The sequence below is a fragment of the Heterodontus francisci genome, unplaced genomic scaffold (assembly GCF_036365525.1).
Source record: "Heterodontus francisci isolate sHetFra1 unplaced genomic scaffold, sHetFra1.hap1 HAP1_SCAFFOLD_368, whole genome shotgun sequence".
Taxonomy (NCBI): Eukaryota; Metazoa; Chordata; class Chondrichthyes; order Heterodontiformes; family Heterodontidae; genus Heterodontus; species Heterodontus francisci.
Window position 1 is genome coordinate 19,064 of NW_027140964.1, and position 22,138 is coordinate 41,201.

Sequence of the window (22,138 nt, forward strand, 5' to 3'; positions counted from 1 at the left end):
ACTTGAAAGTATAGATGTGATCCATTGTCATTTTACACTGTATCTGTTGGAATGATGAGTCCCTCTATTTATCTGGAGATGATTAGCTGAAACGACGATGTTGGTTTTCTGTGAATTGGACAAATCTGTCATCTATCAGTGTACTCCATAATACAAATCCAAGTAGTGTTGGTAGGTGAAGCAGCAACTCCTCCCCTTTACTTAACATATCATTCCGATCTGAACCAGTCTGAATGTGGAAAATAGTCAAGGCCCATAATTCAGTACATCACGATCTTAATCAAGCAGCTTTTTTTGGATTATCATTTCCAAGGGATGTGAGTGACCGCCCAGACATTCTAGAAACCACAGAATTACTAGTTTGTAAATGTTGTTTGAAGTTTCTACACGAGTTCAACAGTTGAGGTAAGTCACTTAAACTGGGATAGATGTATGTTAGTACGTGATCTGATTGCATCAGCTATCTGTTGAACTGGTATATTAATGAAATGACTCGATTGTCTCTGTGTCTCTGCATGAATAACTTCATTTCATCTCCAAGATTGTTTCACGAGTGAAGTTGAACGTCCCATTGGTTCTTTGGATATGAAAACTTTCCCATTTCTGGCAATTTACAGTACATTACTTTACTGCACAGTCGCCTGATCTTCAAATGTTGGCTGCCTTTGAAGTGAATGCATTCTAGCTTAAAGACTGGCTACAGGAGTTTCAATGATATTGAGGTGTGTCTGGAAGAGGCTTTCTATTCTGTTTATTCCATGCATTGTAGATGAGGTGAACAGAGTAGATGAACAGGTGGAGATTTGCATGATCTGGAGAAACATGAAGCTATTCACACAGCATTCATCCTTGAACGAATTGGCTCTGAGAGTAGGATGATTAAACTCGGAGCTGGTGAGCAGAATGCAGGCTCGGATACGAGGATTTAAGTGGAAGGGAAATGATAACTGAGAAGGTGAGAAAGAGATTGCGGAGAGATAGAGAGAGAGAAACATTACACAGATGGAGAAGCAAAACTAGAGAGAGTGGGAGAAGCAGTAAATCGGCAGAAAAAGAGTGGTAGTATGTGAATCATTCCTCAGAATGAGCTGACGAAACTTCCTGTACAATTGTGAAGAGGAACTATGAGTTCCATGTGTTATTAGGATGTTGCCAGTTTGTGTGAGTTTAATTGTACTGGTCGATTATATTTGCCATTATCAGGCCCTCAGTCTGTTCAGCTGAGTGTTACTTTTTGGAACTTATTGACTTTATAAATGTACTTACAGATTAGAATGCGAGGCTATTTATCCATGATAAATTACATACGAATGAAAAGTAAGAAATACAAGCTGGAGAAGTCCGTAAAGCACCTCAAACTTAGTCCATCATTCAACAAATTCAGGGCTGATTTCCTGAGTCAAGTATCTATGGATCCCAGTCTTGAATATAAGCAATGACTGAGTACCCACAGGTCACTGGGTAAAGAATTCTAAAAGATTCTCAGCCCTCTGACTGATGACGTTTCTCCTTATCTCACTATGAAACGGCCGAGCCCTTATCCTGAGACTATGCCCCAGCCTCTCATCTACACTGTCAAGCAATCTGAGAATCCTATATGTTTCATTGAGATCACTTCTCATTGTTTTAAGCTACAGAGAGTAGTGGATAATCTCTCAATCTCTTTGTTAGACAATCTTCATCACAAAATAATCAGTCTAGTGAACGTCCATTGTACTACCTCTAAGGCAAGTAAATCCTTCCTTGCGTACAGCGATCAGAACTGAACGGAGTGCACTTGGTGAAGTTTCATCAAAACCCTGTATGATTGTAGCATTTAAATGTCCATTGTGCAAGGTCATTAATGTCATCAGCTATTTATTGCGTTCTTCTCCTGTAGTAACTGTACTATCAATGTGGATGTCTCTTTACATTTTGAATTCATGTTTCAGCTTCACAAGTCCCTGTCGATTATGGAATTGCTGATTAACAGTTACCCCAATGCCAATTATTGAGAAATATCGCTGCTCCCCTGCCAATCAGAGTAAGGAACCTTCCCACTCTTGCCTCTTTCTGCAGCCAGCTTGCTCTCCATTCTGTTGTTTGTCCCCTAACACTACTTGCACTAAGATTATTCACGAGTCTGCGTGTGGTATCTTATAGAGGACCTTTCGATAGTCCAAGTATGATAAGTCTTCATCATTAGTTTTAACTCCGATTTCTGATATTATCCAAATAATGTAATATGGATTTTCTATTTGGAATTAATGCTGACTGCTCATTATCATATTACGTTTGTCTAAATGTTTACTCTTTTCTGTTACATCTTTCAATAAGAATTGTTTTATAACAGAATCATTGTAGCGCAGAAAGAGGCCAAACGGCTCTTCATATCCGAAAGAACAACTCTCTCAGTTCCATTTCCCGCCTTCTCCCCATAAACCTGCACATTCTTCCTTTTCATATAACTGTCTCATCCCCTTTTGAATGTTTCAATTGAACCTGCCTCACCACACTGTCAGGCAGCGCATTCCAGACCTTAAACACTCACAGAGTTTTTCCTCATGTCGATTTTCTTCTCTTCGCAAATATTTTAAATCTGTGCCCTCCCAATCCCGATCCTTTCACAAGTGGAAACAGTTTCTCTAAATCTAATCTGTCCAGAATCCTCACGATCTTGAATACCTCTATCAAATAAACTCTCAGCCTTCTCTTTTCCAAGGAAAGCAGTCCTAACTTCTCCAATCTATCTTAACTGAAATTCCTCATCCCTGGAACCATTCTCGTGAATGTTTCCTGTACTCTCTCTAATGCCCTCACGTATTTATTCAAGTGTGCGCCCAGAACTGGAGGCAATACTTCAGCTGAGGCCGAGCTAGTGTCTTATACAAGTTCAACATCACATTCTTGCTCTTGTTCTCTGTACCCCTACTAATTAAGCCCAAGTTTCTGTTTGCCTAATGCTCTCCCAACCTGTTCTGACACCTTCAAGACTTATGCACATATGCAGCTAGGTTCCTCTGCTCTTTCACCCGCTTTAGAATTGTACCCTTTATTCTACATTGTCTCTCCTCGTTCTTCCGACCAAATTCCTACATACTTCCACCAACTTGTCTATGTTCTTTTGAAGTTCGACACTGTCCTCCTCACAGGTCACAATATTTCCAAGTTCCGTATCATCTGCAAACTTTGAAATTGTGCCCTGTACACCAAAGTCTAGATCATTAATATGTATCATAAAAAGAAAGGCTCCCAACACTGATTCCTGAGAAAAACAAATTCAAAGCTTCCTCCAGACCGAGAAGCATCAATCGAGCACTACACTTTGTTTCCTGTCACTTGACCAATTTGATATCCATGTTGCTACCGTCCCTTTTATTCCAAAAGCTCCATGTTTGCTGACAGGTCGTTTGTGCAGCATTTTATCAAACGCCTTTGGGAAGTCCATGCACACCACAGCAACAGCATTGCCTTCATCAATTGTCAATGTTACCTTCTAAGAAAAACTCTAGCAAGTTAGCTGAACATGATTTTCCTTTAAAAAATACATGCTGGCTTTCCTTAATTAACTCACGTTTGTGCATGTGACTATAGATGTTGGCCATATGTTTTTCTAGACGTTTTCCCACCATCCCTTTGTCACTGAATCACCCCTGTCCCCCACCCAAGAACAAACCTTTCCCATTTCCCTTTTTTTCCCCCATACACCACTTTTGAATGGCTGCATAATTGTTTGAAAATTAGGCAATTTCCAGTATCGTCCAGTTCTGGGGAAAAGCGATGACTTGAAACGTTAACACTGTTTCTTTCTCCACAGATACTGCCTAACGTGCTGAATATTTTCAGTATTTTCCCATTTAATCAGCTTTACAGTTGTTTTAGTGTTTTGTTTTCACGATAATGCTTAAGCTTGGATATCAACAGGGGTGTGAGATAGGTGGTGACAGGATTTCCAGATTTCTAACTCCACAGTCTGCCTCTTTAATGCTGTGGGGTTTCCCCACCGTGACATCAGCCAATTGATGGGTTTGGCTTCCAGTTGTGCAGGGAGGAGTCTGGAGCAGACGTCAGGACCAGGGCTGTCCAAAACACGACCCCGGGTAGCGGGGGTTCAATGCATGATTTTGGGGGGTAGGGGGTGACCAAACACCAACTCTGCAGTTGGTGAGATTTATGATCGTTGAGCTGTCAATCACCTCGCCCAGAGATTAGTCGCCTATTGTGCAGCATGATCCGCGAATGGGAAAGTGCAAGGGGAGGGGGAGTTGATATTTCTGATCCTCAAACGGGGGATGTGTCTGCAACGCAGGAGCGTGGTCCCAGATAGAACGAGGGAAGTGTTTGATCCAGGACACGATGGAAGTTCCGGTCCCGGGACGTGGGATCTGATTCCGTGCTGGGCTCCAATCTCGAGGGGACTTCAAACCGTGGTAGTGGGGAGGGGGGGAGGGGTGGCAGGGGGGGGGGTGGTCTATCCTGCACGTCAAGCGATTCTATGTGTGATCCAATATAGAGGGACCAGCTTGATCCCACAGTGGGGGATGTTTCTGATTACCAATCCTGGTGTCTTTCAACGTGGCTTGGGTTATAAATGGGGAAATTTGGCGGCCAGAGTAACATACGTAAAACAGATTAATTCAAAGACTTCCAGGATCATTAAAATATTTAAATTGCCAACCTGCCTCCTGGGAGCAGTTCCCTTCACATCTGCTGCCCCGACCCCATTAAATATGGAAGCTGGCGGATCAGAGGTACATTAGGATCAGTGTTGCACCCATCGCAGCTGCTTTTGGGGCCAATATCGTTCCCTTATTGTCTTTGTCAGATGTAGAGAATGTTTGATCAGTAATTTCCAGTCTCTTTTCCATTCTCTCTCTTACAGTTAATTTACTGGCGATTGTGATCCTCTCCCAGGGAAACTGTGGCCTCACCACCTGCACCACTCGATACCTGGTGGCCATGGCAATGACGGACCTACTCTTCATTATCACTGGGGTCTTACTGTGGCGGATCACTTTTTATTATTTCCTGGGATCTTTCCTGGTCATCACCCCTGTATGTATTGTAATCGCTGTCATGTTTCGTGCAGCCACAGAATTTTCTGTCTGGTTCACTGTCGCTTTCACCTTTGATCGATTTATGGCCATTTGTTGCCAGAAGCTGAAAACAAAATATTGCACAGAGAAAACTGCAGTTGTGGTTCTAACAACAACCTCGATTCTGCTTTGCGTAAAAAACATCCCCTTCCACTTTGCATATGAACCTTTATGGATAATCGACAATATACCATGCTTCTGTGCTTTAAAGTCAAACTATTATACTGATCCTGGATGGGTGGGACTTGACTGGCTTGATACGCTTTTAACCCCATTGCTCCCATTCGCTTTAATTCTGTTGCTCAACGCTCTGACAGTCAGACACATTTTAGTGGCCAGTCGAATCCGTAAGGGACTGAGAGGTCAGAGCAAGGGAGTTAATTGCAGTGATCCAGAGATGGATAGTAGAAGAAAATCTGTTATTTTACTTTTCACCATATCTGGCAGCTTCATGCTCCTCTGGTTGGTGTATGTTATACAATTCTTATATTATATCATTACAGGATCAGAACCCGGGGATTACAATGATTCTGAATATATGTTCAAAAGATTTGGATATATGCTGCGGACGTTGAGCTGCTGCACAAATACATTTATTTATGTGGTGACTCAGTCCAAGTTCAGGGAGCAGTTCAGGATCGCGGTGAAATATCCAGTTACATCAATTATTCAATTTATGAATAAACTAAGCAACTGAGAGCATCCGGGGAAACAGCAGACAGAATTTCTCCTCAGCTCCACTGGTTCCATTCTTAATTCCTCACATCTACTCAGAAGGAAAAGCTTCTTAAAAATAAAAGATGTTGGAAATCTCCCTGTGTGAGTTTATTGTTTATTCTTATATGTTTGGCAACACATTTTTGAGTGCATTTCCCTTCCATTCCCCAGTCTGCTCATGACCATCTCTCGCTCTCTCTATTTCTCTTGTCATCCCCACCCTGTGAGTTAGATCGTGGATTTTCCGATGGATCTTTGAGAATTAAGAATTAGATAAGCACAGAGATCTCGTAGGGTTGTCGAGACCGGAAGAGTTTCCAGATGTCAGGAGAGTTGGTGGGGCTGGCGGAGGTTGCGGAGATAGGGAGAGTTATAGGGGTTGGAGGTTACAGAGATATGGAGGATTTTGGAGCTGGGCAAGGTTTCTGTGATATAGAGGATTGGAAGCGTTCAAAAGGCGGAAGAGTTAGGGATGGTTGTAAAGGCTGAGGTGTTGATAGAGATATGGTGGGATGTAGGGTTGGAGCAGGTCACAGAGGCAGGATGAGTTGCAGCAATGGAGGATGTTACAGATATGTGGGCGTTGTGGGGATTGGGGAGGTCAGTGTGGAAATAAGTCATCTCCGGCTCGGGACATCACTACAGGGGTTACTCAGGGTCGTGTCCTTGGCCTAACCATAATCAGCTGCTTTATCAATGACCTTCCCTCCATCATAAGGGCAGAAGTGGTGATGTTTGCTGCTGATTGTGCATTGTTCAGCACTATTTGTGATTCCTCAGATACTGGAGCAGTCCGTGTCCATCTGCAGTAAGACCTGTACATTTTTCAGCCTTGGGCTAATAAGTGGTAAGTTACATTTGCGCCACACAAATGCCAGGCAATGTACATTTCTAAGGAGAGATAATCCAAGCATCACCTCTTGACATTCAATGGCATGACCATCGCTGAATCCCCCACTACCAACACCCTGGAATTACCATTAAACAGGAGGAACTGGACCAGCCACATAACCACTGTGGCTATAACAGCAGGTCAGAGGCTAGGAATTCTGCGGCAGGTAAATCAGCTCATGTTTCCCCAAAACCTGTCCACCATCTACAAGGCACAAGTCATGAGTGTGATAGAGTATTCCCCACTTGCCTAGTTGGGTACATCTCCAACAACACTCAAGAAGCTTGACACCATCCAGGACAGACAGCCCACTGGATTGCCAACCCATCCACCACCTTCAGCATTCATTCCCTCCACCAAAAACGCACAATGGCTTCAATGAGCACAATGAAAAAAATTAACTTTATTATTATTTATGGAATGAAAATACCCAGAGTCAAGCAATAGCCTCATCGTTTTCTGATGTTGAAGTTATTAGTCCGCCATTTAGTCTGTAGATGTGCAGGTCTTGGTAATGTGCAGTATTGCTCGTGTTTTTCCACAAAGCAGAAGTTATTTGTACTGAGGCCTCAGCGGTGGAGTTTGGATGTGCAAGGGCCCTGGCTTGGACTGAACGTGCTGAGCAACTACCACTCTCGCTGTGGTAGTTAAAAGCCGGCCATTTGCCAGACAGGGTTTGCCACAAGGAACTTGTTAGTGACTTCCCGTGTTTCACATTCCTTGATAAAAAGGATGTCTGCTGGTAGACCTTGTTCATGAAGGTTGCTTCATATGGAGCGCCACGATGCAAGGCGGGAAGATAGTGGATTGAAAATGTCATAATGGGGTGGTAAGTGAGATGCAGCATGGATTATTAGAACAAACTCGCAGGTTTTCTTCAGTCATTGAATGGGTGGGCGAGTGATGTTTGTGAGATCAGGAAGCCAGAGGAAAACGTGTTGAGTTGAGTGTTGCACTTATAATGCGCATTGCTGCATTCAAATTTAATGATCATTTGAATTTGTGTGTGATTAACTATGCTAGACAGTTGCACTTTACTCTGCTGCTCAGTTCTGGAGTGCTGAGGCAGCAGCGACCCACACATATGCAGCAGGTTTTCTCACTTTCTTTCTCTCCCTGCTCCTCTCACTTTCTCTCTCTCCCTGATCCACCCACATTCTCTCTCTCCCTGCCACTCCCACTTTCTGTCGCTCCCTTTGCCCCTCACTTTCTCTCACCCCCGCCTCTCTGTTGTTCTCTCTGTCTGCTCCCCTCATTTTCTCTCTGTTCACGCCACTCCCACTTTCACTCTCCCTGCCCCTCTCACCTCAACTTGCTCTACTTCTGTTTCAAATACAGGAATCACATCAGCTGTCATCTGTCCTCTGGTACTATTACCGACTCTGATGATTATTATAGAACATACAATCGTGCCTTTGTTATCTCTTCCCTATCTTTTTAGTAGGTGGATATGCAATCCATCTGAAGCAAAGAGGTACCGCACTCTTTGATCTCTCTCGAATATCTCCACACTTTTACATATAATGGCTTGGATGTTTGTCAAATTTATTCCCTCAGATTGTTAATACCTCTCCTCAGAGATGTCTCTCACTTCTTCAAGCTCTGACTCCGCTTCTATTGTGTAATTCAGCACCGACTTTCCCACATCACATGTGACTTCCTTCCTTCTGTGCTCGGAGATGCGCTCCAGAAATCCATTTACATTTCTGTACCTGTCAGTCTGACCCTTTCTGCTCCAAAGGCCAATAAACCCAAGATGCGTTGAAATGCACAGTGGGTGGGAGTTTACATGACAGACAGCATGAGACCATTCCCCAGCCACTTTCCCTCCATCGTCTCCTGCTGGAACAATCCGTAGCCTCATTTCAAGTTGATTCATTTTGTTTTTACCTTACTCCAATCCGGCTGGATCTCCTCTGCTCCTCACCGACACTGGTCTGGGAAAGAAAACGCTTGCACCATCCAGTCACACATTGGGGCATTGAGATATTCCATGGGTCGCCGTGGTATTTTCACTGGACTAGTAACCCAGAGACCCAGGGTATTCCTCTGGGGACATGCGTTCAAATCCCACCACAGCAGAAAGTGGAATTTGAATTCAATTAATAAATCTGGAATTAAAAAGCTAGTCTAATGATGGCCATGAAACCATTGTCGATTGATGTAAAAACCCATCTGGTTCACTAATGTCCTTTAGGGAAGGAAATCTGCTGTCCTTACCTGGTCTGGCCTATATGTGACTCCAGACCCACAGCAATGTGATTAACTCTTACATGCCCTCTGAAATGGCCGAGCAAGCCACTCTGTTAGGGCAATTAGGAATGGGCAATCAATGCTGGCCGAGCCAGCAACGCCCACATCCCATGAATGAATAAAAAAAAGCATCTCCATGGTGTCGCTATGGGAACCCGTTTGGATCCTAGTTCTGCTTACTTTATGCAGAATATGTGGAACATTCTTTTTTCTCATCCTACTCAGGATCTCTCTTTCTTATTTTTCTACTGTCACATAAGTGACTGTGCTGGTCTAATTTTCTTCTTGAACCTTTAACTGGACAATTTCAGCAACTTTGTTTCAGTCCTCCTTCCCCCGTCCCATTTGTCTTCTCATTGTCCATCTCTAACACTTCACTTACTGTCCTGCACATCTGAACCACAATTTGAGTGGATTGGCTGACCACCAATATCGATTTTAATCCCACAGACTCCCAGTTTCTTTACTGATGCTTCTTCCGACCCCACTTCCTGGGAATACTCTGTTCCATTCTCCCAGGATATGTGAAATCTAATGATGCATGCGAACAAATAAACATGCACATCAGGAGCAGAAGTGGGCCATTTGGCCACTCGGACCTGCTCTGCTATTCAATAAGATCATGGCTGATCTATTTTCTGTCTCAAATGCCGCACTCCCACCTATCCCCGTGAATCCCTTGCCTAACAATAATCTATCCACCTACGCCTTTAAAATATTCAATGTCCCCGCCTCCAACATCATCTGAGGCCGATAATTCCAAGGTCCACAAGCATAAGAGAGAAAATAAAATCTCTGTCCGAAAAAGGGCGCCCCCTAATTTTAAAACAGTGCCCCCTAGTTCTAGAGTCACCCACAAGATGAAAAATCCTTTTCAAATCCACCGAGTCAAAATCGCCCAGGATCTTATAAACTTCAATCAAGTCTCCCCTCACTCTTCTAAACACCAGTGAAAACAAGGCCAGTCTGTCCACGTTTTCCTCAGAAGACAACCCACTCATTCCAGATGTCAATCTAGTAAATCTCGCCTGAATTGCCTCCAATGCATTTACATCCTTCCTTAAATGAGGAGACCAAAATTGCACACAGTATGCAAGATGTGGTTTCACCATTTCCTTGTATAATTGAAGCAGAACATTCTTACTTTTAATTTTAATTCCTCTCATAATAAACAATAGCATTCCGTTATCCTTCTTTATAACTTGCAGTACTTGCATGCTAACTTTCTGTGACTAATGCACCAGAAAACCTACATCCCACAACACGTAGGAATTCTGCTGTCGTTCTCCATTTAAGTTATTCTCTGCTTTTTATTCTTCCTGCCAAAGTGAACAACTTCAGATTATTCTCCGTCTGCCAGATTTTTCTTCCCTCTCACTCAACCTATCTATATCGGTCTGACACCTCCTAATGTCCTCTTCACAACATAGTTCCCTGCCTATCTTTGTGTCATCTGCAATCTAAACTACTATGCTATCGTTACCCTCATCTAAGTCATTGATATAAATTGTAAAACAGTTGTGACCCCAGCACATACCCCTGCAGGCCTCCAATTAGCACATCCTCCTAATCAGAAAATGATCCATTTGTGCATGCCCTGTGTTTTCTGTCAGCTAGCCAATCTTCTATATATTCATGGGACTGAGATTCGAATTGAAAAAGTCACGTTAGCGGAGCTTTTAAAGTTCAGAATGACTAGTTCTTGTTGATTGTATCATCGGGTTATGAGCTAACCTTGAATTTAGAAAGGGAAGCCAAAGTTGAGTCGGCCCCAGAGAAATTTGAACTCACAAAGCCTAGTTTACAATATCAGTGTTCAAACGTTCTCTGACCATTAGGATGAGTGCATATCTAGATCTACAGTAATGACGTAAACGTGAGTGTACAGGGCACTATTGCACAATTTCCAGCTAACACAAAACTTGGAAGTATTGTGAGCTGTGAGAAGTGCCGTGATACATTTTAAGAGGATGTCAACAGTTCGGTGGAATAATGAGCACAAAAAAGTTAACATGCAATTACAGCAATAATTTAGGAAGGCAAATAGCATGTTGGTATTTATTTCGATGGGATTGGAGTACAGGGATAAGGCAGTCTTTCTACAATTATAGAATGTTTTGTTGATATCATATCTGGAGTACTGAGTGCTGTTTTGGCCTCTATACGTAAGGAACAATGTGCTTGCTTTGGAGGGAGAACAGCACAGTGTCAAGATTGCTTGCGGCACATTGTGTTTGTACTGGCTCCTTGCAAGTGCTATCAAAGTAGTCCCACTTTCCATACTCTTACCCGGCAGCTCTGAACTCTTTTCCCCTTCAAGTATATGCCCCATTTTCCTTTTGAAAGTTCCTATTGAATCTGCTTCCAAAGGCCTTTCAGGCAGCACATTCCAGATCACAGGAACATTTCTCCTCATCTCCTTCTCTGGTTCTTTTACCAATTATCTAAAATCTGCAACCTCTGGTTTCCGACTCCCCCGTCACTGAAAACAATTTCCCCGTATTTGGTCTATTAGAATCCCTCATGAGTTTGAACTGTGAACCATTGATCAAACTATTGTTGAAGGGAATGGCAGCAGATCCTGATCTTCATACATCCCAAAGGCCAGCTTGAAGATTAATCATGTGAGGTTAATATGTGCTGTAGGCTTAGAGTTACTGGAAATATGTCATCGGGGAGTGGCTGATTTCTGACACCCTATGTTGAACAGGCGAAATGGCAGGAGGGAGAGAGGATAGAAAGTGGGCGAAAAGTAGAAGTCCCGGTAGAGGAAGAGGCAGACAGTTTGCCTACTTCCCAGAGAAGCGTTTTGATAATTCACCTGATCTACTGATCAAGTGATTGAATTTAATTTACTGCTTCTTTATTAATAAAGTCACCACCCAAACAAGGCAAAGTCTTCCTTTAATCATTTATTGAGTGGAGTGGATCGATACTTTCTCGAGTAGAGCGGATTTAGTGGTGAACTCATCGAAATGTGTAAAATCCTGAGATGACTTGATAAGTTAGTTGGGAGAGGTTGTTTCCTGTTGGCTGGAGAGTATAGAACTATGAGTTCACAGTATCAGGATAAGAAGTCAGCCATTTTAGACTGAGATCAGAAGATATCTCTTCATTCAGTGGGATTTACATCTTTGGAATTCTCTCTCCCATAGATCTGTGGATGCTGTCATTGTGCATATTCAAGATTGAGATAGAGAGATTTTTGGGGACGAGGGTATTAAGAGGTTTGAGGATAGCGCGGGTGTTGAGGTAGTTTGACCATCCAAGATCTTATTGGTTGGCGAAGTGGGCTCGAGCGGCCGAATTGCCGACGCCTTCTCCTAACTGTTATCTTCTTACAAAGCCAACAAGGGAGAACATGGAGAAGCTTTTCTGCATGTGCGAAACTTGCAGCATTGATCAGCGAACTGTATCTCTGCTCATCATCTCTGGAGGCCAGTGCTGATCTATCCTGTCTGACCTCTTCTCCAGTTGGGTGATGGAGAATGATTCTCGACAGGCTGAGAGGGACAGAAGTGTGTGACAGAGAGAGTTTCACTTTTTGTAACGTGTACTCCCATCCACTGCTTGATATTTCAGTAATGAACAACAAGAACAACACCTGTATTCATCTAATGGTTCCATTTAAAACTCAGTTCTTGTCTTAGAATCCCTCTGCGGCTTTGACCCTCCCTAACTCTGTAACCTCCTCTAGTCATACAACCGTCCATATCTTTGTAACCTCCGCCAGCCCTAGAAAATTCACTATCTCTGTAACCTCCTGGAGCACCTACAACCCCCTCTATCTCTGTAACCTCCTCCAGCCCCTGCTGCCCGTCCTAACTCTGTAACCACCTCTCGCACCTGCAACCCTCTCCATCTCTGTAACCACCTCCAGCCCCTGCTGCCCGCCTGTCTCTGCAACCTGCTTTATCCGCTACAATCCGCCCCATTTCTGCAACTTCCTCCAAACCCTACAAATCTCCATATCTCTGTAACCTCTTCCATCCACAACAGTCACTATCTATTGAACATCCTCCAGCCCCGACTGTCCTCCCTATATCTGTAAACTTCTCTCATCCGTACATCCCTTCCTGGCTCTGTTGTCTCCTCCAACCCCTACAACCTTCCCTATCTCTGTAACCGCCTCCAGAACTGTGAGTCATAATCATATTGCTACTCGTGGGAGCTTTTCTATTCGTTCTTGGGATATGGACGCCGGTGACTAGGCCAGCATTTATTGCACATCCTTAATTGTCCTTTCCAGGGTGGTGGTGAGCTGTCTTCTTGAACCACTGCAGTCTATATGGGGTAGGTATACCCACTGTGCTATTAGGAAGGGTGCTCCAGGATTTTGCTGGCTGTGCATGAATTTGCTACTGTGTTTCTCACATTACAATACAGACTATACTTCAGGAAGCCGTTGACTGGCTGCAAAGTGCGTTGGAATGAACGGTGTATTGTGAAAGGCGCTATAGAAATGCACCATTTACTATTTTCGATCCCGCAATTGCTGCTTCAATACCAGCATAAAATATCGAGCACAGTTGAAGAACATACAATGATGGAAAACTGTATTCAATTGATTATTTGATCTAGTTTAAGTTATTGGGAAATAAGTTTAATAGTTACCTGTAACACAAACCACTAAAACAGTGGTGGCAAAAACAAGGCTTTCCCTCATCTCCGAATTTCCACGCAGCAAATTCCCAACTTCTGCACTCTGTGATGCATTCCATTTATGACCCTTCTGTGCTGAACTGTCCAGACCACAGCTAGAGAACTCTGTACAATTATGCTTACAACATTAGAGGTAGCGTGTGATCCCACTCGGGAGGGTAAAGAGGATATTTACAGAGTTGTTGCCAGTACTGGAGAATTTTAACCATGAACAAAGATTGGATAGGCTGGGAGTGTTCCCTTTGGAAAAGAGAAGGATGAGGTGAGATATAACTGAAGTGTACACAATTATGAGCGTCTTAAATAGAGTGGATTGGAAGGACCTAATACACTTACAGAAAAGGCCACCAACAACGGGGTATAGAATTCGTATAAGGATTAGAGGGGAGTTGTGGAGAAATATTTTCACCTAGTGGATGATGGGTGTCTGGAACATGCTGCCTGAAATGGCTATTGATGCAGAAACCATCATCACATTTTTAATAAGTAGAAGTTTGGATATTCACTTTAGGTGTTGTAAACTACAGGGCTACTGACAAAGAGCTGGAAAGCAGGGTTAGGCTAAATATTAGCCCCTTTCCAGAGTCATCTTGAGGGTCTAATAACAAATTTCCTCTTTTCAGGGTAATTTCACCACGCCACAGGCAGTTTTCTTGCAACCCCTGCCCCTTTGCCTAAGCCTTGTTGGACGCATCCTCCCTTCTTTGCTAGGTAAAAGCCCCAAGAGGTGAAAGGATTAAGAGACCCCCGCTTGTGCTGAGGTCATTGAGAAGCGTGTGATACAGAATCCAGCTCCATGGTATGAGAGCATAGCTTCAGAACTCCTCCAAAATCTGCAGCCAAGCTCACTTAATCAGGCTCCAAGTCTCCCACTCCCATCTCTAAGGAATAGTGTATGCTGCCTTTCCCTGGTAGCATGTAGGAGCAACTGAATGGAGGCATTACTGAGGAATGAGACTATCTGTGGCCTATTTTTCACCATCACGCTGCAGCGTCCCTGAGTACTGCCACTCCTCTGACTATAAACAGCAAGATTGAATGCAAAGCTGGCAGGCCTTTAAAGTGGTGCCACCAATTGATGTCTGTGGCTCCGGCTGTGGTTCAGCCACCGACCATGGAATTTGTTGACCTCATAATACTGGGCCATTTTTCTGCTTGCCGCAAATGCATTTTGTGTGGCCTGCCACTCCTGGTCTCGATGTTGGGCACCCTCACTTCTGTTTCCGACTGTGGGACCAGCCTCTGTGGAGCAAAGTCCAGCTCACAGTTTCTCTGGAGTTATGAATATCCCTCGCTCTGTCCAGATCAGTATCACTGACTGCCTGCTTACAACAACAACACGAATCTGCATTTGCAAAGCACCTTTATTACAATTAAAAACCTTCCAAGGTGTTTTGCACAGGCGTTAATCAGACAGATATTTGATACCGAGTCACATAAAGGGATATTAGGAGAGGTGACCAAAAGCTTGTTCAATGCGTTAGGTTTTACGGAACGTCTTAACTAGAGAGATGGTGAATAATGTTCACTCCAACGCAGAAATACCCACACAAGGCAGGCAGGAGTCAGGACCTTTAAATTAATGCCCAAATACGGTCATACAACAAAATGTAAAGGTCCTGGATATTTGAAAAATAAAGAGAGTATGTTTGTGGAGAGGGTGAGGAGGGAATCCCAAGACTCACGACCTCAGCGGCTCTTGACACGGTCGTCACTGGTGGAGGGATGGAAATCAGGGATGTAAACAGTCAAAATTGAAAGAGCTCAGCGGTTTTAGAGGGCCTGTAAGGTTGGAGGGGGCTTTACAGATAGAGAGGTTGTAACGCTGGATGAGGTTTCAGAGATTGTGAGAGATGTAGGCTGGGTTAGTTACAGAGCTAGGCAAGGGTTGTATGAGCTGAAGGATGTTGCAGAGATGGGGAGGGTTGTAGGGACTGGGTGAGGTTTAAGAGATAAGGAGTGTTGTAAAGCTGGAGGAGGTTACTGCGATAGGTGGGTTTGTAGGGGCTGTTGGATGTTACAGGGATCGAAGTTTGTAGGGCTGCAGGAAGTTACAGAGAAAGGGAGAGGAAGGAAAGTCATGGAGGGACTTCAAAATGAGGATGCGAATTTTAAAATCCAACTCTTGCTGGACCAGGAACCAATATAGATCAGTGAACACAGGAGGTGATGGGTAAATGACACTTGGTGAGAATTAAAGTACTGGACAATTTGAATGATATATTGTACGTTAGATAACCACATGAAAGCATTTACCCACAGTACAGCATCGCAAAGCAACGAGCAAATTAACTGCGAAGTCCAGAGCTTGCTCACTTGCTGTTCATACTGTCCAACATGCTCTGACTCTCCCTCTTGTGTTTTCTTCACCCGTCTTCAGTCTTCCATTTTCACAGTGCACTAAGCCGCCTAAAACAGTGTGGTTAAAAACACTGGGACAGAGAAAGATTTGCAGCACAGAAAGAGGCCATAAGGTCCAACATGCTTACAGTACCAAGAGGATATGTCCAGCCTAATCACGCCTTCCACCTTTTGGTCCATAACCCTGTAGATTACGACAACTCAAGCGCATATGCAAGGGTAATTTAATGTGAGGAGTGTTTCTGCCTCTCCCACCCGTACAGGCAGTGAGTTCCAGATACCTACCACCCTCTGAGTAAAGGTATTTAAATGCCTTAACTTAGAGGGCTACCGTCAACAGCCTTTTGGTAAACAGCTGTTTTTTGGGGGGTCTTTGACCGAGAAGGGCACTGACACATTGGGCCAAATGGCCTCATTCTTTGCCATAAATGTCTATGATTCGATAATTCCACATTGTATTAGTTTTGTTTACTGTATGGGCTTGAGGAGCTGTATTGCTCTGAGGAAATGCTTTAGTTTAGGTAATTTTCTTGTGATACTCTTTTAATTGTAAGTGATGCAATAGCCTGAGGTGTTTCATGACTTAGGGTGGCTCTCTTACTGTGAGGGATTGTATGAATTTGGGGTGAGGTATTAGTTTGTATTAGCTTCAGGTGATCAATTATTTTGAGTTCCTGTATTAGTTTGAGATTCTGTTTCAGTCAGAGGGTCTGCATCAGTCTTCAGATGCTAGTATGCGATAGAGGACTGTTTGGTTGGTTGGGTTGTATTGGTCAGACGGACTGTATCGGTCTGAGCGGCTGTTTCAGCTGGATTGCTCTGTTCTAAGTGCTGCATCCGTTGTAGAGGCTGTGTTGGTTGAAGGGAATGAATCACATGGGAAAATGTATCAATCGAAGGGGCTGCAACAGATGGAGGGGAGGTACCTCTGCAGGGTCTGTATTACTTGAAGTATTCTTTTGGTTTAAAGTGTTGTAATAGATTGAGATGCAGCTTTAAATCAAGCAGCTCTATTAGTTTATGGTACTGTATTGGTTTAATGCTGTATAGATTGAACTCAGAAATGCACATTTGCAAACAAAAAACACCTGTTCACTTAATTGAATGTCCACAGTTAAAGTGCGCAGGCACATCCAAGACTTCAGTACAGCAGCACTGAGAAAGCCACCCTAACATTTGGAGTTTAATCACTGAATGGTCACAGTCGAGTGAATAACATCACAGAAACAACATGAGATTTAGAGATGGGACTGATGGTATTTGTAAGGACAACCTTATTGATGGGAGAATACAGCTTCTAATTTTCATTAGTTTGTTTTATTGTTATTCATTTGTGGTCATTGCTAGCTAGGCTGCCATTTATTGCCCATCCCTAATTACCCTTGAACTGAGCTTCAGCGGGCAAATAAGAGTCAACCACATTGGGCTGGGTTTGGAGTCACATATAGGCCAGACCCGGTAAGGATGGCAGTTTTCCTTCCCTAAAGGACGTTAGTGAACCAGATGTTTTTTTTTTTTGCAGCAGTTGACAATGGTTTCATGGCCACGATTAGCTTTAAAAAAAAATCCAGATTTGTTTTTTATTAATTGAATTCAAATTTCGCCATCTGCCATGAGATTCGAAACTATGGATGAAAATGGAATAGTGTAGGTCAGATGGTCGGCGCAACATCGAGGGCCGAAGGGCCTGTACTGTGCTGTAATGTTCTAATTCTAATTCTAATTCTAATGTCCCCAGAGCATTACACTGGGCTCTGGATTACTAGTCCAGTAGCATTCACATTACGCCACTGCCTCGCCCTTTGTGATTAATTTATGCAACCAGAATTGTTGAGTCCTTGGAGTTTTCCAATTCAAGTTCAGAAGTAAATACAGTCTATCACAACACAGACTGAACTCAATGTCGTAATTGGCACATAAAAAAGTACTGTTTGAACAATGTTGCAACCTTTCTATCCCAGTGGAGATCACACAGGGTATAAATCACAGGCTCTGCGATTATATCGTCTCAGAGCTTAATATAGAGAGATTGCGTGCAGTGCAAAGTGACACATCATTTCACACACAAAAAATGCCGAAAATAATTGACAGCATCCAGAAAATATATTACTTGATCCTTGCCATCATTGCTGTTCCTGGTAAGTGACTATCACTATTATGTTATGCTGTTCTCTGGTTTTACTCTGTGACAGATATTACTACATGCTGATCTATTGTTAACCCTTATACAAATACACAATCCATGATATCATTTGCTTAAGTCAAATGACTTGAATTATTTCTTCTGTTTTATAAACTTCTCTCAACTGATAATACGCTTCTGCCTGTAACTATGAGAATCTCTAAATTGTTAAGTTGTTTCATTTAGTGGAATATAGTGTAATTTTGAATTAGACTTCACTGAAGGAATCTCTCTGAGTTCAGATATTAGTGGAAGTGCCAGTCTGTGTATAATTGTACCGACAGTGTGGCCCCCTACCTGAGTGGAATACCTGATTACAGCGACCATGCATCACTGGGAGTATCTGTCACTTAGAAGTGTACTGTGTTTGAGTCACTAACCGATGTGGAACACCTGATCCCAGTGGCCATGTATTTCTGGGAGTACTGTGGAATTGGTCTGAGAATGGATCACTGAGTGGCATGCAAGAAGGTGGTTCTGCTTTGATATTGGTGTTTTACATGACTGCAATCTCCACTGCACTGATTTGTCTCTGTGTTTAACGGATGCAAAATGTGGCAAAGGAAGGATTTTCTCTGTCGATCGAAGATGTTTGGTAACATGTGTATAAAGTGAAATGTATTGATATTTCTCTGTTTCATATTGAACTGCTCCAAACTAACCTATATCTACTATTTACAGACAGTTAAACAACACTGTTACATGATTCACATCCTCTGTTGATGACTTATTCATAGCCTGAATACAGTTACTGTAAACATTTCACATGTCATCCTGCTTATTGATCTCCTTCCCCCAACATGGTTCTGAGAATCTTTAAGCAATGAGGAGTAAATGTTATTTTTTATTTAGAGATACAGCCCTTCGGGTCTGTGCAGACCATCAACCACCCATCTGTACTAATTCGACACTAATCCCATATTCCTATCACATCACCACCTGTCCCTATATTCTCCTACCACCTACCTCTTCTCGGGGCAATTTATAATGGCCAATTTACCTATCAACCTGCAAGTCTTTTGGTGGTGGGAGGAAACCGGAGCACCCGGAGAAAACACACGCAGACACAGGGAAAACTTACAAACTCCACACAGAATTGAACCCGGGTCCCTGGAGCTGTGAGGCTGTGGTGCTAACCACTGCGCCACTGTGCCACCCTGTGCTTCACACAGGATGAAGACTGGTCTGTGGTTATTGAATCATCCACTTCTGTAACTGATTAAGGATTTCTGGATTAGCCCTTTCCACGACTCAGGGCCTTTCGAGCTGTAGCCTAACTCAGTTTCCACTCTTAACTCAGTGATGTGTGGCCCTCCGAGGAAAACCAACTATAGCTGAGGAACATGAATATTGGGATTTGGCAATAGAGAAATCAGACAAAGGACCGAAAATAATAGCTTTAGTAAACTGTTAATGATGAAATAAACATTGCATTTCGCCCAGTTATGATATCATCCAATCAACAACAATTGCACCAAGGTTCTATACTAATATATCAGCTTAGTTTGCCTTTTAAATTCCATTCCTCTAGAAGTCAACTCAAGTATTTTGTTTCCATTTTTATCGCCGTCAGATTTTTTTTCAATTTGTCCGCTTGAGCCACTTTGTCCCTGTACCCCGTTCAGAAGCTTACTTTAGAAATAGTATTTGAGAACCTTACTCTTCCAAAGAAACTTCAGCTGTACTGCAATTAATTTGACAACGAAATGCGCAGTGTGCAAATTTATTAATTATTATTAGCAATGTCTTCAGTTATTTTATTGCATTCATCCTCTGTATTAATGGCACTCTCAATTTGGATTTGTTGGCAGGTTTTGAAGTTGTGCCTCTGCTTCCCGAGTACATACTGTTTATGGAAATAGTGAACAACGGCGCTGATGCTTGTGAAACACCACTTCACACCTTCTGCCGATCTGAGGAAACACCTTTAACGTTCAGTCGCTGTGTTCTGTTTACTGTTTCCAGCATGCTGCCTATTCTACTGCTTGTCCCCTAACTCCGTCTCTGACACCTCCCTTCCCTTCCTTGACTTCTCTATCTCTGTTTCAGGGGATTGGCTGTCTACCAATCTCTCCGGTAATTCGAATGACTCCCACAGCTACCTTGATGATGCTTACTCCCACCCCACTTCCTGGAAATACTCTGTTGCATTCTCTCAGTCTCTCCACATCCGTCCCACCTATTCTGACGATGCTGCCAGCCACACCAGTGCTTCTCAAATGCCTTCATTTTTCCACAGCCAGGCATTCCTGTCCACTGTGGTTAACATGCCTCTGACAGTGTCCAGCCCCTTTCCAACATTACTGCCTTCACCCTTCTCCCTCCCTACCCGAACCACCATGTTGCCCCTGGCCCTGATCTTCCACCCCAGCAGAAACCTCATTCAACGCATCATTATACAATATTTATGCCATATTCAGCTAACTCCAAAACCACACATATATTGTGCTGCACTTGTAACACATCGTCTCTTGGGACACCTAGATCCACTCCTCAATCACTTCTGAAATCAGCTCCTCTTCCCCTGGCAAATTCCTGTGTAAGCACAGGAGATGCAACTCATATCCTTTAATGCCTTCTGACTACTGTCCAAAGAACGAAACACTTCCTTCAATTTAATAACAGTATTCATTGCTCACGATGGAGTCTTCTGGCTATTGGGAGAGGTGCAAACGCAGAGAAAGTGATTATTTTGTTAGACTCATCCTTTCATCTTGCCAGCATAACCCTGAGCATCTGGTCAGCTGTCATTTTAATTCTTCATCCCATTTGCACTCTGATCTCTCTATCCGTGACTCCGTACACTCTTCCACTGAAACTCAATGAGGACCAGTGCTGATTTTTTTCTTTTTCAATTAGGCATTTTATTTTCTGCTGGACTTAACAGTAAGATTAAATTTCAGCCTGTCATCAGTGTTCCCACTTTGCTGGGAATGGTAGATCGCTTCACCAGAATCATTGGGAGGGGTTATGAGCTGGTACTTGAGATGGCGATCCCTATTGCCACACACCGAGCAGGCTGGTCCATACTCCATGATGTATTGTTTAGTTTAGTTTAGTTTAGAGATACAGCACTGAAGCAGCCCTTCGGCCCACCGAGTTTGTGCCAACCATCAACCACACATTTATACTAATCCTACACTAATTCCATATTCCTACCACATCCCCACCTGTCCCTATATTTCCCTACCACCGACCTATACTAGGGGCAATTGCTAATGGCCAATTTAACTATCAACCTGCAAGTCTTTTGGCTTGTGGGAGGAAACCGGAGCATTCGGAGGAAACCCACACAGACACAGGGAGAGCTTGCAAACTCCACAGAGGCAGTACCCAGAATTGAACCCAGGTCGCTGGGGCTGTGAGGCTGCGGTGCTAACCACTGCGCCACTGTGCTGCCATTCTCTGTCACTTTTCTAGGCCACTGGAGCACTTTCCTCTTTGTCACATTTCCCATGCTCCACTTTATTTATTTATTATTCTGTCACCATTTGCAGCTTTTCAGGACCGATTCTCTGTTTCCGTGATTCTCGAATTTGCCTTACCACATCACCCCTTTTGTCATTGAAAAAATCCTGTCCCCCCACCACTCGATAGCTTTGTTCTTCCTTCCCCCTTTACCAGATGTTTAACTGGCTCTGTCAATGACCAACACCTGGAAGAGGTCGTATATCTTCGGGTGTGATCCGAGTGCAGGGTGTATGAGTAGGTAGAGAAGGAGTGTATGGTCCACAGCCAAAGGTATGCGATTCCTCTGCTGAACATTGCTCCAGGTCAGCTTATGGGGAGTGGTCAGACGGGGTGTCTGGTCCATGACATAAATAGGGGACCTAACACCCTGGGCTTCCAAACACAAGAGGATGGTCTGATCCCAGAAGCAGGGATCTGAGCCCAGATGGGGTTTCAATCCAGGGTGGGAGTCTCATTGTGAGGAGTTCCAATCATTGGGCTTGTGAGGAAAATTGCGAACCCACCTCCTCGGAGAGATTTTTTGTC

At 43.4% G+C, this 22,138-nt stretch overlaps 1 protein-coding gene across 1 annotated transcript; it reads left to right on the forward strand.

Annotated features, from left to right (window-relative positions):
- The first annotated feature begins 367 nt into the window (after positions 1–367).
- On the forward strand, positions 368–5,772 carry LOC137361527 (probable G-protein coupled receptor 139). Its single transcript, XM_068026352.1, has 3 exons — positions 368–405; positions 4,675–4,730; positions 4,862–5,772. Exons 1-3 carry the CDS (start codon positions 368–370, stop codon positions 5,770–5,772), a joined length of 1,005 nt encoding a protein of 334 aa, XP_067882453.1.
- The last annotated feature ends 16,366 nt before the right edge of the window (positions 5,773–22,138 follow it).